The sequence below is a fragment of the Aricia agestis genome, chromosome 15 (assembly GCF_905147365.1).
Source record: "Aricia agestis chromosome 15, ilAriAges1.1, whole genome shotgun sequence".
Taxonomy (NCBI): Eukaryota; Metazoa; Arthropoda; class Insecta; order Lepidoptera; family Lycaenidae; genus Aricia; species Aricia agestis.
Genome location: NC_056420.1, coordinates 8,040,976 through 8,055,830, shown reverse-complemented (window position 1 = coordinate 8,055,830; position 14,855 = coordinate 8,040,976). Strand labels below are relative to the sequence as shown.

Here is a 14,855-nt window from a genome sequence, read left to right as displayed (position 1 = left end):
GGCACAAAATAACAAAAATAACAAAATTTGTATGTAATTCTGTGCCTCGTCATTTCGATTACAGTATAGTGTGGAATTAAATTGTATCCAGCAACAGTATAACACAGTAATTTTCATGCATAGCGCTATGATTGAAATTTCATTACCTGAAACTCGACAACTTAGCTTATTTCAACCGAGCTTCATTAAATTTTCGCTCGCCACTTTGGGGCTCTTTTTAGAATATTTGAGCATGAAAATCGTTTACTCGCATCACCATCATGCATTTAAATATTTTTTTTCCTTGATTGTTTATTTGAAGAAGCTTTTCTTTATAATAAAGTTTATATTGAGGTTGCGTAAAAAGATTTTTTTATTCGGCTCAACTATTTATTTTTCGTAGGCCCGGACTTAAGTTGAATACCTGCGTTAGCTATGTGGCGGTACCCACAATTCGCCTAACATTCCTGCATCGCGCAATCGAAGTTTCCTAAGCGCGTCGGTATATATACGACAGCTGAAATGTATCACGTGGGCTTCGGCCTGACCGGGCATACCACCTCGCTCGGTCGGAAGATCTTCCTTTGGCCACCATGCTTTTATCCCACAGCTACAAACTGGGTATACAGTGGTATTGAACAACATTGTCGTGAGTAAAGAGCCACACCATGCTGCGCCATGCAGTTCTAAAGTCTTGTCATAAAGCCAAGGTCCATAAATAATTCGAATCGTATGATTACAGTGCTACAAGTATCCAAGTGTCAAAAAATCCTTGTAGAGTTGTAACACGTATGCGAAACTGCTATCAAAAAAATGGTACGTTAGTTCTGTTTCCGGCCACGTTCATTATTATGTTACTTGACATTGGGGAGGGTATAGCTTTGAATCAGCTGTCTATCAGTGTTACAAGCGGAGTTAGTTCCGATTTTGGCGACGTGCCAAAAGATCCTTGTACCGCAACACTCGCTTTCTTATTTTTCTTTACCAAGGTCGCAATGCTTGTAATCATATAACACTTGTCATTCCTGTACCAGGGTCGCAACGGCAAAGGCTCAATATTCGTGTGGGCCTCCGGCAACGGTGGTAGAGAGCACGACAACTGCAACTGCGACGGCTACACCAACTCCATTTGGACGCTGTCCATCTCGTCGGCGACGGAGCGCGGGGAAGTCCCGTGGTACTCCGAGATGTGCTCATCCACGCTCGCGGCTACGTACAGCAGCGGCGCTACCAATGAGAAGCAGGTTGGTAGATTTCGAACTAGAAGAGGTAGACTTCTAAATGATGTCACCATTTACAACGTGAAGTTATAACATCTGGGTGTTGATTAACGACAATTTGCAATCTCTTAAACGTACAACACACTCGCTTTAATCACTATAATAAAATGTAACGTATGTCGAGGCCTAAAATGTATTATTTCATCTTTAATACCATAAAATCTTATATTTTATACACAATCGGTTCCTCGACCAAGAATGCAAGTATTTACGTTAAAAAATTGTATACAGTGAATGTTAAGGAAAAAGTGTTAAAATTATGTAGCTAGGTCTAATACTCGAGAAACCACGCAATTTGGAGTTAGTTCTATTTCAACTAACTCTGAGGAAATCTTGGTTTCCCAGGAACTAATCTAAAGTCCATAGTACAAGTAAACTGTGTGTCCGTAGGTTGTAACAACAGACTTGCATCACTCATGTACAATCGGCCACACTGGGACATCGGCGTCCGCGCCGCTGGCCGCTGGCATATGCGCGCTGGCGCTGCAAGCTAACAACGACCTGACTTGGAGGGACATGCAGCATATAGGTAAGAGTATAGGATGTAGAGTAAAGGCCCGCAGATGACCGATGGCCGATCCCATTCGATCGGACTGATAGCATCTCTAACCTGACCAGACTCATGCACAAACGTGGAAATGCACCAAACGACTCTGGTTAAGTCGGCCTGCCATTATACGATTGGATCTGACCTAGACATAATATGGGGATTGGGAGCCCTAAGAAACACCAAAAGTATGATCTGTTCGTGTGTTGTTCTTGTCTGTCAAGCCACTTTTGTAACGTATCAGCTACGAATAATAAAAACTAAGGAATCGTAACTCCCATACCTGCCCATACTACTCGTATTACCGTTTTAAATTTGGTTCCTTTTGATCTGTCATGTAACGTCAGCCTAGTACCGCTCAAGTTCACCTAAATATTGCAAATGTATTGAAATGTGTACCTAAGGTACACTTTTTTGACAAGTATTGTGGAGCATGTTTTTTGACGGAGTTACTTTTCCTTAGTTTTTATTATTCGTAGCGTATCAGGCAAGAAAATTAATTGTATGACTAAAACGTATCGAGTCAAAGATGCTTTAATAAATAATATTTACTTGTACAATTTGATTTGATATTGTATTTTTTAAACTGTTTCAGTTTGATTGCACATTATAATGTAACGAAAAATAGTGCGTTATACTATTGTAATTAATATTTAAACACTCCCCAGAGTTCACAATTTTACTTTGAAAGAAGGGGGTTGTAACGAAGATTGAATTCATATTAAGTTAAGTCATCGATCAGAGGATAAATCTGAGCTTATTCAATTAGATATACATGAAACGAGTAATTAGTATTCAGTGCAATTAATTAAACATAACCTAATTGCAAAGCCAACAGTCAAAGTCAAAGGGAACGATTATAGCCTCCTCTCCACATCACGACGTCGTCGACGTGGCACGGTACGTTGACGTGACGTGCAAATTCATATACTAACATGCCACATTATGACCTAGGCTATATTTTCTAGGGTTTATTTTGCTCTACGTCACTACAAGTAGCGGCGGCATCGCAATGTCGGTAGAAAATTAAACCCTTTTGTATTTTTGTGTATATTTGTGTTTTTATGTAATGAACAAACTCCAAAATAACTTTACCGATTTTAAAAATACTTTTACCATTGAAAAGCCACATTCACCCTGAGTAGCATAGGCTATATTTATTGTAGAAAAGATTAAGGATCCTTACTAAAACTTAACTAACGTAATCCAAGGTGTCAAAAATGTCCTAAAACGTCTTTCGTCACATGCGCTGCGGTAACTATCGATATAGAACAAAAGTATGTACTTACTACAATATTTAAGAGGATTCCACACCGCCCTTTTTTCCATACAAACGTTGTCCTCTGTTTCCTCCCTGGATAATGCTAGTAGAGTTATATTTTTTTTCCTGAATATCTACGGCCACTAATACAATGTCCCTATGTTTTCTTTTTTTTTTAATTTAATTATTAAATAAGATATGAAAGTTCAAAAACCCAAAAAAATGGCCAGATTTTCCACTGTGTTCAAACGTCCAGAAAACAGATTTGGCTAGATTATACAAAAAAAGCAAAACATAGGAACACAGCTATCGCGTTCTGCGGTATAGGCTTGAGGTAAGGGAGACAGCTATAGATATTACACGTACTTTTTTTTCATTTCTCTAGCCGCTGTTGTATCCTCTTAAAGTTCATCATGGTGTCGCTATGACGTCACGGTCCTTCAAACAACAAAAATTTTTGTATGGATTTGACATCGAAATTTCACTCACACGCAATGTTTTGGAGATCGTGACGTCACACTCTGTGATGGCTGTTTGCGATCACGTGATATTACGGATTAAATTATATTTACTTTTTATTAAATAAAATAAAAAATATTATAAAGTTAATGAGAAATATATGTCATTTTCGGTAATTCTATATACAAACTCTCAAAGAAAAAACAATAATTTGTATTATTATATTTCGGTTACTGTCTACACCTCTATTACTTGTTCCCATCCTTAAACCTCTTTTCGTTTCTCGAAAAACCACACTCCGATTTTCACTCCAACCTCGCAAAACCCACAAATCTTAAATGAAACATGGAATGTGGATTGTGTTTATGTTTAAATGACTAATTCTGCGTTAATATGTGAATTCTTAGCTATTGTTTGCTAGGATTCTCCTTTGATGAAGTAATGCAAATCGCTACGCCTGACGACATATTGTGTTTGAATTAGGCTCTCTCATCATACAATATCAATATCTACAAAAAACTCGCCCCGCAACACAGGTGCGCGCAAAAATCCAAATCCCATTATTCCCGTTTATTACTTTTTACCCCAAACTGTATAGCTTATTTGGGATTAAAGATAACACGAGGGTCGGACCCGATATGGACCCAGAAGTTCCATTCAGTTTATCGCAACTTATTTATCAAATTACTCCTTTGCACTCACTTTAAAGGGTATTCTCCTATTGTTTTTGTAATTTCTATCAACTTTTTTAATTAACTAGCTGTCTCGGTGAACTTCGTGTCACTTAAAAACATTCCCCGGACTTCTACAAATATTTTAAGACTAAAATTAGCCCAATCCGTTCAGCCGTTCTCGAGTTTTGCGCTTAGCAACACATTCAGCGACTCATTTTTATATTATGGACTAGTTAAAAGCCGAGCTTTGTGAGGGCTCGCATTATCACACCTTGACTAACTGATGATAACACATCTACATATAAATAAAAATTAGTATGTTAAAGAACAAATCAATAGGCGTGATAGTTTTTCCGTAAAGTATACCACAAAATGTAAAGCTTGTGAGATATACTAGGGCTCGCTTCGCTCGCCCTGATAATCGGTCCAGGCTGGTATTATAATTCCTATTGGACTGACGATTTTTAAAAAGATCCTACGGGGTTTGCAGGATCATTCTATAAATTATGCGTTATTGTAACGTCATTGAAACTAATTTGTATAAAAATTACAATATTTCATCCATATTAAACGCATTTCATATTAACATTATGATTACGCAGCTGTTATTTCTACTAACCACTTTATCAGTCGTAGGGTGTGTACAGCGGGCTTTATGCAGTTATCCAAAACTTTGCTACCATTTTGAGCATTAATAGCTCACAAATTAATACCTGAATCACTTTGTCATTTAAACATTATACACAAAACGCTTCGAACAATTACCAATTAATTGTAGTTGTACTACTGACATTGTACTAGTTTGTTCGAGAACCCTCTTCGTAAAAAAGAATACGAAAATAAATTACAACGTTGCCAAATAAATATAACATTAGTATGTTAATGCTATGGCCAAACGAATTGTAGCAAGAAATACCTACGCTCAAGTTTTTGTTATACAGGATGTAACAAAATAAAGTGACATTATAGAATGTACATTGTCCCTTATGTAAATAGTTCACTGCGGAAATAGCAGCGCTTATAAACTTTATTTGTATGGGCAAAATCGTGACGTTGAAGCATTTCTCATAGAAACATGATAGAAGTCAAAAGTAACTCTGTCGGCGCTGCTACTTTCACAGTAAATTCTACAAGGGACACACACACTATTAATTAAATGCGACTACAAAAATATTATAAATGCTAATAAAAATATTTTCATGTATTGCCTCTTCTACATATCGACGGATGCGTCGGCAGATTATATCTGCGGATGCGGCCGCCGAGGTGTAGAGGGTGGTTTTTGCTTGTCTGTGTAGTCCGCCCGACCGACGTCATCGGCCGACGTTAAATACCTACCCTGACAGACAACCAAAAACCAACCTCTACACCTCGGCGGACGCATCCGCAGATACAATCTGCCGACGCATCCGTTGATATGTAGAGGAGGCATATAATAATATCTATGGATGCTTCACACCACGTCAGGCTGGCCCCGTGGTAAGTTCCTGAAGGACTTGTGTTACGGGTACCAGACAACGGAAATATATTATTTAATACTTTTATACTATACATATATTTAAGATATTTATTATATTATACTACACATATTTAATATACAACCATGACCCAGGAACTTTAAAAACTTTTTGTTCCGTCGGTGGGATTCGAACCCGCGACCCCGGCTTGAGCTACCAACAGCTCACCAACTGAGCCACAGAGGTCGTCATATTATGGCATATGGCTACTAAATAATTTAATGTTTTATAAGTTATAACATTAGTCTTGTAAGCGCCCTTGCGGTTCGCTTGACTTGCCTTGGCGGGGGATTTACCGTGCCTCCAGAACCTAATTAGCTCGACGAACTTTTTATGTGTTGGTCTAGACTCCAGACGATATCTAAACTCTAAACTACTACGTCTGGGCAGTATAGGGCGTGGAATATCCATTGACTATAACTGCTTTATTCTGGATAATGTATGTTTGGATATTTTAGTGGTCTTAAAATATCCAAACATTGTTGTATTTTTTTCTCGGATATACTTACCAAATGTAAATGTAAACTGAGTTGTAATCCCAGGGCCCAAACCAATTTTTTCATAAATAGTGCTATTACCTTTTACACTAATTATTCTGTCTACTTAGACGACTTAAATTCGCGCGTTGCTAAGTGACATTGATATGCGGGATAATATGCCTTAATATTACATCGAATTCCGTACAATTTTGATTTTTCTTGTGCCTTTCCTAATTACCCCGGTATTTCTTTTTCTGAAAGAACATACCTAATGAATGAACGTTCCACAGTGGTGCGGACAGCGCGACCTGAGCGGCTCAGTCTCGGCGGTGAATGGAGAACGAACGGCGTCGGTCGGAACGTGTCTCATTCGTTCGGCTACGGGCTGCTGGACGCCGCGGGCATGGTGCGCCTGGCCAGGACGTGGAGGACGGTGCCACAGCAGAGGATCTGTACCATCACCGCACAGAGGCTGCCGAGGTCGATTCCGCCGCGGTCCTCTATTACCGTCCAGGTATTTTGGAACGAAGTTCATTATCGCGCGTTGCGAAAGGGGGCTAGACGGAAAAAGTCATAACAACACTTTTTGACTGACACTTATTTTAGTACCTGCGAAGTAGGGGCAGAGGGCGTTGATGTACGATGACGTCAACTGGCGGGAAATTTAAAAGTCTACCATTCCTCTATGTCAGGAAATTTAATTTTTTTTTTGGCTGGCGGTACTCTTAATTTTTTTTATAACTCCCTTGAACTGAAAAACTTGAGAGGTGTCCCTTGACACCTCTCAAGTTTTTTCTTCTATAGTATTTTATGTCTATGGTATTTTCGTGTCACGTGAAAATTATTAAAGTAACTAGATGACACCCGCAACTCCGTTGCACCAAAATTCGTTTATCGCGCGGGAACCGTACATTTTTCCGGGATAAAAACTATCCTATGTCCTTTCTCGGGACTCAAAGTATCTCCTTGCCAAATTTCAGCAAAATCGGTTCAGCGGCTCGAGCGTGAAGAGGTAACAGACAGACAGACAGACAGACAGACACACTTTCGCATTTATAATATTATAGTAATAGTATGGATGATGGGTTGTTTTACCAATTGTAGTTGGATTAAAATTATTACATTTTGAAACAATAATTTATGCTACGCAGTAATGTTACATAATATGCTTTAGCCTTAGTTAGATACTAGTTAGGCTTAGTCAGTTAGTCTGCCTAACTAAGGTCAATTCCACCAGCACATGAAGCGACGTAGCTCTTTTATAAATTAACGCTAAAATTGGCAAGTAAACTTTTATGCTACCATACATCTCACCTTTAGGGATTTCCAATGAAATCCAATTATAATATGGCAAAAACTTATGGTAAAGCAAGATAAATGATAAAGGCTTTGCTCACGAGTTTTTGGAACCCTTACTTTACTCTTGATGTCTTGTTTATGAGGCATCCAAATTTACATAAAAGATATTAGGTTGCATCAGTATCTCTTATCTTATATCTTTAAACGAGCAATTCTTTATATATATATATATATATATATATATATATATATATATATATATATATATATATATATATATATATATATATATATATATATATATATATATATATATATATATATATATATATATATATATATATATATATATATATATAATCTGTAATTGGAATCTCGGAATCGGCTCCAACGGTTTTCATGAAATTTAGTATATAGGGGGTTCGGGGGCGATAAATCGATCTAGCTAGGAATCATTTCTAGAAAATGTCATTTTCATCGGATACCGAGCAAACAGCTAGTTATTATAATTCTAGTAAAAAGATCATTCATCATTATCAGAAACAGATCATCTGACATCGTCTAGACCAGGGGTCACCAATTAGTTTCGCTCGGGGTCCATTTTAAGGAATGAATTAATGACCTACGCGGTCCACACATCTTATAAAAAATATTTTTTAAACAAAGATAATTACAGAAATTACAAAGGTATTTATTTACATAGCAAAGAGAAAAGTGATAATTTTTGTTGCTAATTATCTGTCTGAAGTTTGAAGTGAAATTGGTGCAATTAAACTAAGTTCATCTTCGAAAATGTTTGGTCGGTGGTCCGCACACAATGGGTCGGCGGTCGGGATGCCGAACGCGGTCCCCCATTTGGTAACCCCTGGTCTAGACTCTAGTTTATCGAAATCCTATGGTAAAATGTTTTAAATTATGCGTAGGATGCTATATTATAAAATTGCAGTTAATTTAGACGTTTTAGCTTTAAAAGGACCTTTTGCTAACATAAGGACCACTCACATAAACTCCGAGGTATAACTACTGAACGGATACTACATTTCAAACAAACACAAGGCTTTTAATAGTTACCAACATGCTCGTTCAAGCACAAAAGAATTCAATAATTGTTTGCTCTCTGCTCGCTCAAGTATGAACCATTGTAATCGTTATATTGCGTTTTTCAATTTATTTATAAAGGATCCTTTTATTCTCTATCGAGTTTGTTCTAGTTGCAAAAATAGTACATTGTATTGTTTTCAAATTAAAAATAAACACGAAGTTATTGTTTAACATTTTTTCTTAATGAAGCGGAAAAAATTATTTGGAAATACTTGTTCGTTTTAGTCGTATAAAAGATTTCAATGTGTCTATTTTTTGTTTGCTATAAGCAGCAGTACAAATACTAACTTGTATTGTTTGTAAAAATCTGCCTTGCTTAGAATATTCTGACTGACAGACATACAAATGCCGCTGAACCGATTTTGCTGAAATTTGGTGTGGAGATACTGAGTCCCGGGAAAGGACATAGGATACTTTTATCCCGGTAATGTACGATTATCGGATAATTCTGGCATTGCGGGTGTCATCTAGTATATATTAGTAATAACAATATGGGATAATAGTTATCCCAAGGGCACGGAACCCCAAAAGCACGAATAATCACCAGCCGCATCGATATGTGAAATCTAATTGAGCCGTAATGAACAATGTCGGCATATAATTAGCTGCGCGTCTGACCTGTACATGCATTAACCGCACACAATAATTACAACATTACCGTCTAATTGCCAATGTTCGTTTTGTTTTTGGCCGTAACGTCATAATGAGGTAGGGAATAATATTTATCCATTATTTTACTGCAAAGGAAAGTTTTATTGCGATATAATATTATGCGGTATCTTTGGTATTTGCTTATGAACACAGAAAGTATGTCGTAATTAAACTTTGTTTACTTCAACAGCAAGTCACTGATTACATAAACAATGACCTATATTTTGTTAGATTAATTATTATTGTAACTAGTTACTTAAACAAAAGTAACTTAGGAGAAGATACACTTAACACATCGATCGTGGAATAACGAGACACAATAGCTTTTCCATTGTTATCGCGGCCGGATGCGGCCGCTTAGGTCTTCATGAATTTAAGTAAAAAACCTTAGAATCCGGCCATAAGAGGCTTAAACATTAGAGCGAGATGTAACTTTCATGTTCACGAAACTAAAACCTTTATCGTCTGATCGTACAATATAAATCTTAAGCTATCTTTGCATAGGACATCTGTTCCCTGCTCCTGCTGTTACTGCTCCAAAACGTACCCTAACTCTATAATAATACAGTACATTCTCCCCCAGCTGGACGTCGGAGCGTGTGCTGGAGTGAACTACTTGGAGCACGTGCAAGCGCGCGTGTCGCTGTCCGCGGCGCGTCGCGGCGACCTGCGGATAGCGCTCACGTCGCCCGCCGGGACGCGCGTCACGCTCCTCGCGCCCAGGTAAGTGCGATAGAACTGCATAGTTTCGACCATGAACAATCCCAGGCCCTTCAGCCAAGACCTCAACCACAACGACCGAACTGCTCAGTTCGGTCACGTAAGGACCAGGCCTGTAGCCAAGATCTATTCGTTATCGCTTCTTTATAGAATCGCCGATCAAAATGTCTGGATTTGACTTAAGCGTTCGTTTATATTATGAAATTGACGTTCGACTCGTCTAATGTCAATAGATACATTTTGATCGGCGATTCTATAAAAAGCGATAACGAAAAGGTCTTGGCTACAGGCGTGACCGAACTGGGCAGTTCAATTCAATTTGCATTTCATTTGCGAAAACCAAAGGTGCGAAAACAACAGGTTTGTTTTTACTTCTACCGGGAGAGCCGCTAGAAGTAAAAACAAAAGAGCAGAGACGGTAGAAAGAAAAGATCTTTCGACTTCACTTAAAAAACGTATAATATGTTTGTGAAAATTCAGGAGGTCTAGTTTATAAAATTATGACGATGTACGATGTATTTTACCACCTTCTGACTGTCACCGCTCTCGTAATTAAAATTCCTAGTATTAGGAATTTTTAGCAATCCAAGGTACTTTTAGGAAAAAAGCTCTGATAATATAAAAGGAGAATTAAAGAGTGCCTTGCGAGAGTGAGAGAGAGTGAGTAGAGAGGAGTTGAGATATAATCTGGTATTCAAACTTTAGAGGTCGGTTATTCAAAAAGGTTTCAAAGCTAACTTATTCAATTAATCACACACCAAAGTATTTCGTATTAGAAAAGATAGATGTTTTAAGAAAAGTATTCCTTCGTAGAATCAATTTCTTAGTTACTACAACATAAATAATAGTTACTTGGTAATAAATTGTACGAAGCAATATAAAATAATTGGCTTGTTTAAAGGTATTGAATTATATAACTCGAAAAGTTGAGAAATTATGAAGCAACAACTAAACTTCACTAATTGTTGTTCGAAGCAATGGTTATTATATTTTGTCCTTACTACATAAGGTACTTAGTTTATAATGATCAGACAATCAGTAGCAAACATACATACACATCCATACTAATATTTTTTTTATGAAGTAAGGAGGCAATCGAGCAAACGGGTCACCTGATGGAAAGCAACTACCGTCACCCATGGACACTCGCAGCATCAGAAGAGCTGCAGGTGCTTTGCCGGCCTTTTAAGAGGGAATAAGGATAATAGGGGAGGGTAGGGATGGGAAGGGAATAGGGGAGGATAGGGGATTGGGCCTCCGGTAAACTCACTCACTCGGCGAAACACAGCGCAAGCGCTGTTTCACGCCGGTTTTCTGTGAGAACGTGGTATTTCTCCGGTCAAGCCGGCCCATTCGTGCCAAAGCATGGCTCTCCAACGTATAATTCATAGTGTTGTTTGATATATTTACCTAGTATGGAGCCTTTGGTAGCCTCTAACTTGGCCTCTAACCTTGTTAAAAACAAAGGAACTCAATACCAAAATTTATATGTAGGTATAAAAAATCTGAACTGTAATCAGATCGGATTCGCAGGTGATCGCTGTACGCCCCGGAATATAAAGATATGCCTTTCTGTTTGATATATTGCTCACATACATATTTAAACATGGTTTACATATCAAATGTATGACCCTTACACAGGCAAGAACTGCTCTGATAATAATACGTTGTGATTTATTTACATTTACTTTTTCTTTGTATAAAATTTGTTAGAATAAGAGGGCTTACATTTTTAGGTTGTTTAAAAATATAATATTATCTAAGCTCAAACTTTTTCATTCAGAATATTTTTTACAAAATGTTTTCTGAACGTCATTACCACTGGTGCCTAGTGCCTACCACCGGTACGGGAACTAATGCTGAAAATGTAGCTGTAATGCGCACACACATGAGCACTATTAAAATAAGTTCCAGCGAAGCCAACCTCCACTACCAAAATTACATGTGGGAGTTCCTATTATAATGTACACTATAATATTCGTTTGTCGAAAACAAATACTCCTACGTGGGATCATGATATGATCCCACGTAGGAGGTATTTGTTTTCGAATACTCGAATTAATGTTGGTAGACTGGCAATCATAACAATAGATCAGTAGTCCTCACCCTTTTTTTCATACGGGCCACGAACTGTTTTGGTGTAGCGGGCCGCAACCAAAATTTTTTAGGGTTTGAAAAGAAACATTCTTCAAAATCAACGACATAACAGTGAAAAACATTTCACGAATTTTACGATGAATTAACATTATTTTGCCGGTGGGCGTAAATTTCAAAATAGTTTAACATGACGCGGGTCACTGATAAAGTCTCGGCGGGCCGCGGGTTGGGAATAGCTGCAGTAGGTAGATTTTTCACCTACGTAAATTACGTGTTAATTGTTATTTTAATAAAAACAATATCAGTCTTCGTTTCTACGTACTTTTATACATCTATCCATAATTATATTATAATATATCCAATAATATTAAAATTTTGAAAGTTTATGTGTCTGTAATCTTTTGATTTCCATTAGCCCACACACTTCATTAGCCCAACACTGTTAAAAAAACAGATAATATTTTTGAAAGTACGTTGCTACCAACAGAAAGACTGATCTAACTTATAACACCCCATTTTCATTGAAAGTTAGTAATATTTTAGCCGTATCTTCTATTTCAAATCTATGGCACCATTCATAATGATTTGAATCATTTAAATAGCTCTGCATAGAACAAAGCTGATTCATATGACTTATTACGTTCATTATTATACCGAACCCATTGTCGGATAGACTATTCGTAATTTGTATAATTGCTATTCCAATATCTACGGCAAATAACCCTAAATACCTTTGTTATTAGTAAATAACTGTTTGGTCAGTTCGACCCCATATTATGTGCAATAAGCTGTGTTCGGTGAAGGGTTTATGTGTTATGTTCCTACATAAATCCGCTAATGATACGTTATTATTACTTTTTCGGGTTTCTTATTACTGTGTGATGCTAAAAAAACTTGATTAGTTTTTTATTGTTCTCATAAGAGGATACACCAGGGGCTAAAGAAATGAAAAAAAAGTACGTGTAATATAGCTGTCTCCCTTACCTCAAGCCTATACCGCAGAACGCGATAGAGACAACTGCAGAAAATCCAGAAAATCAACGATTCGTTATCCCCTGATTCCTTCTCCAAAACTTAACCGATTTAAGTACTTTTTTCTTTAAAGATTAAAGAAAGGTTGGAGCTGTGTTCCTATGTTTTTTTTTTGTATAATCTAGCCAAATCTGTTTTCTGGATGTTTGAATACAGCAGAAAAATCTGGCCATTTTTTTGGGTTTTTGAACGTTCATATCTTATTTAATAATTAAATTATGAAAAAAATGAAAACATAGGGACATTGTATTAGTGGCCGTAGATATTCAGGACAAAAATTATAACTCTACTAGCACTATCCAGGGAGGAAACAGGGGACAACGTTTGTATGGAAAAAGGGGCGGTGTGGACTCCTCATAATAATATCGTTTCGTAGCACATTTCGTAGCACGTCTCGTAGCACACTCGTAGCGTTCGTAGCACTTCCGTAGAAGAGCTACGAATACTACAGTGGTGAGTGGGGTGAGCCAAGATCTTTTCTTTATCGCTAAATAAATAAGACGAGTCGAACGTCAATGTTATAATTAACGAACGCTTATGTTAATTCCATACATTTTGGTTGGCGATTCTATAACGAAGCGACAACGAAAGAGTTTTGGCTGAATGGTCAGATATTTTTGTTAAGGTGCTCCCTCACCGCGAGCATTCACTTATAATGTAACATTATAGATTCGTTTTTGAGCATTACATTACAATATGACATATGGTAATATCTCCCTGACTGACTGCATTCGCTTGTAATGTAACATTCGACTTTGAGCATTCCATAGCTCGTTGATGTTAGAAGTTGTATCATGATATTACACACTATATCATTACAAAGTGCGCATTGTAATGCTAGGTTTTGTATCATTACAAGGTGCGAATTGCAATGCTCGACTCTGTAACGTTACAGAGTCGAGCATTGCAATTAATAAATAATAAAGCAATACAAGTTAACGTTACAGTAACATTACAAGCGAATGCTCCCGGTGAGGGAGCACCTTTTGAAATTAAACACACTCAAGACTAATTATTATTCTACAATTTTATTCAAATAGTAAAATAGGCTTAGCCAACATGTTTTCTTTATAGAATCAGCGATCAGAATGTATGGAAAGTGTTGTTTGTTGTTGTTGCCGAAGCCGCCAGGCTTAAAAGAGTATATCGGGCACACACTACTGAGTGTTAGTTTTTGTTGTATTATTTTATGACATAATAACAAGACTAATCTTACTTACCTATGGAGATAATAATAAGCTATTTCAAGGCCATAAAACTCAACTTTTTTACTGCGGCACTCAGCACATCGCTATTTTGTTGACTTTTTGACAGATCGACTTTATTAGTGCCTACAACTAGTGGATGAGGCCATTAATGATAACAAAGTTTTCGCGGATTAGTCTACTCACTCGGAAACTTCGGAAATCTTCGGGAAAGTTCGTAAACACTCGGAAAGCCGGCGACTCAATTTTTATCCTGTTAGTGATTATGCGGAGTGCATTTATAAAGGCATTTATAAAGGTAATAAAATCTACGAACATAAACAACCTCTATCGTTATGTAATGCACCACTGAATATGGTAACAAAGTTTAAATATCTTGGCCACTGGGTCTCCGACGACCTAAGTGATAATCTAGACTTAGAGCGGGAGCGTAGGGCGTTGGCTGTCCGCTGTAATATGCTGGCCCGAAGGTTTGCGCGTTGTAGTGAACCAGTTAAAATAACTCTGTTTAAGGCTTATTGCCAATCATTTTACACGTGCAGCCTTTGGACCAA

The 14,855-nt window shown here is 37.4% G+C and overlaps 1 protein-coding gene across 3 annotated transcripts in view; it reads left to right on the top strand.

Annotated features, from left to right (window-relative positions):
• The window catches only part of LOC121734516 (furin-like protease 1), a 216,810-nt gene that overhangs the window by 188,302 nt on the left and 13,653 nt on the right, over window positions 1–14,855 (top strand). For all 3 annotated transcript variants that reach the window (XM_042125144.1, XM_042125142.1, XM_042125143.1), the window contains exons 8-11: window positions 1,014–1,223; window positions 1,650–1,788; window positions 6,487–6,710; window positions 9,831–9,970. In XM_042125144.1, coding sequence (XP_041981078.1) covers window positions 1,014–1,223; window positions 1,650–1,788; window positions 6,487–6,710; window positions 9,831–9,970 — 713 coding nt within the window. The remainder of the gene's footprint in view (window positions 1–1,013; window positions 1,224–1,649; window positions 1,789–6,486; window positions 6,711–9,830; window positions 9,971–14,855) is intronic.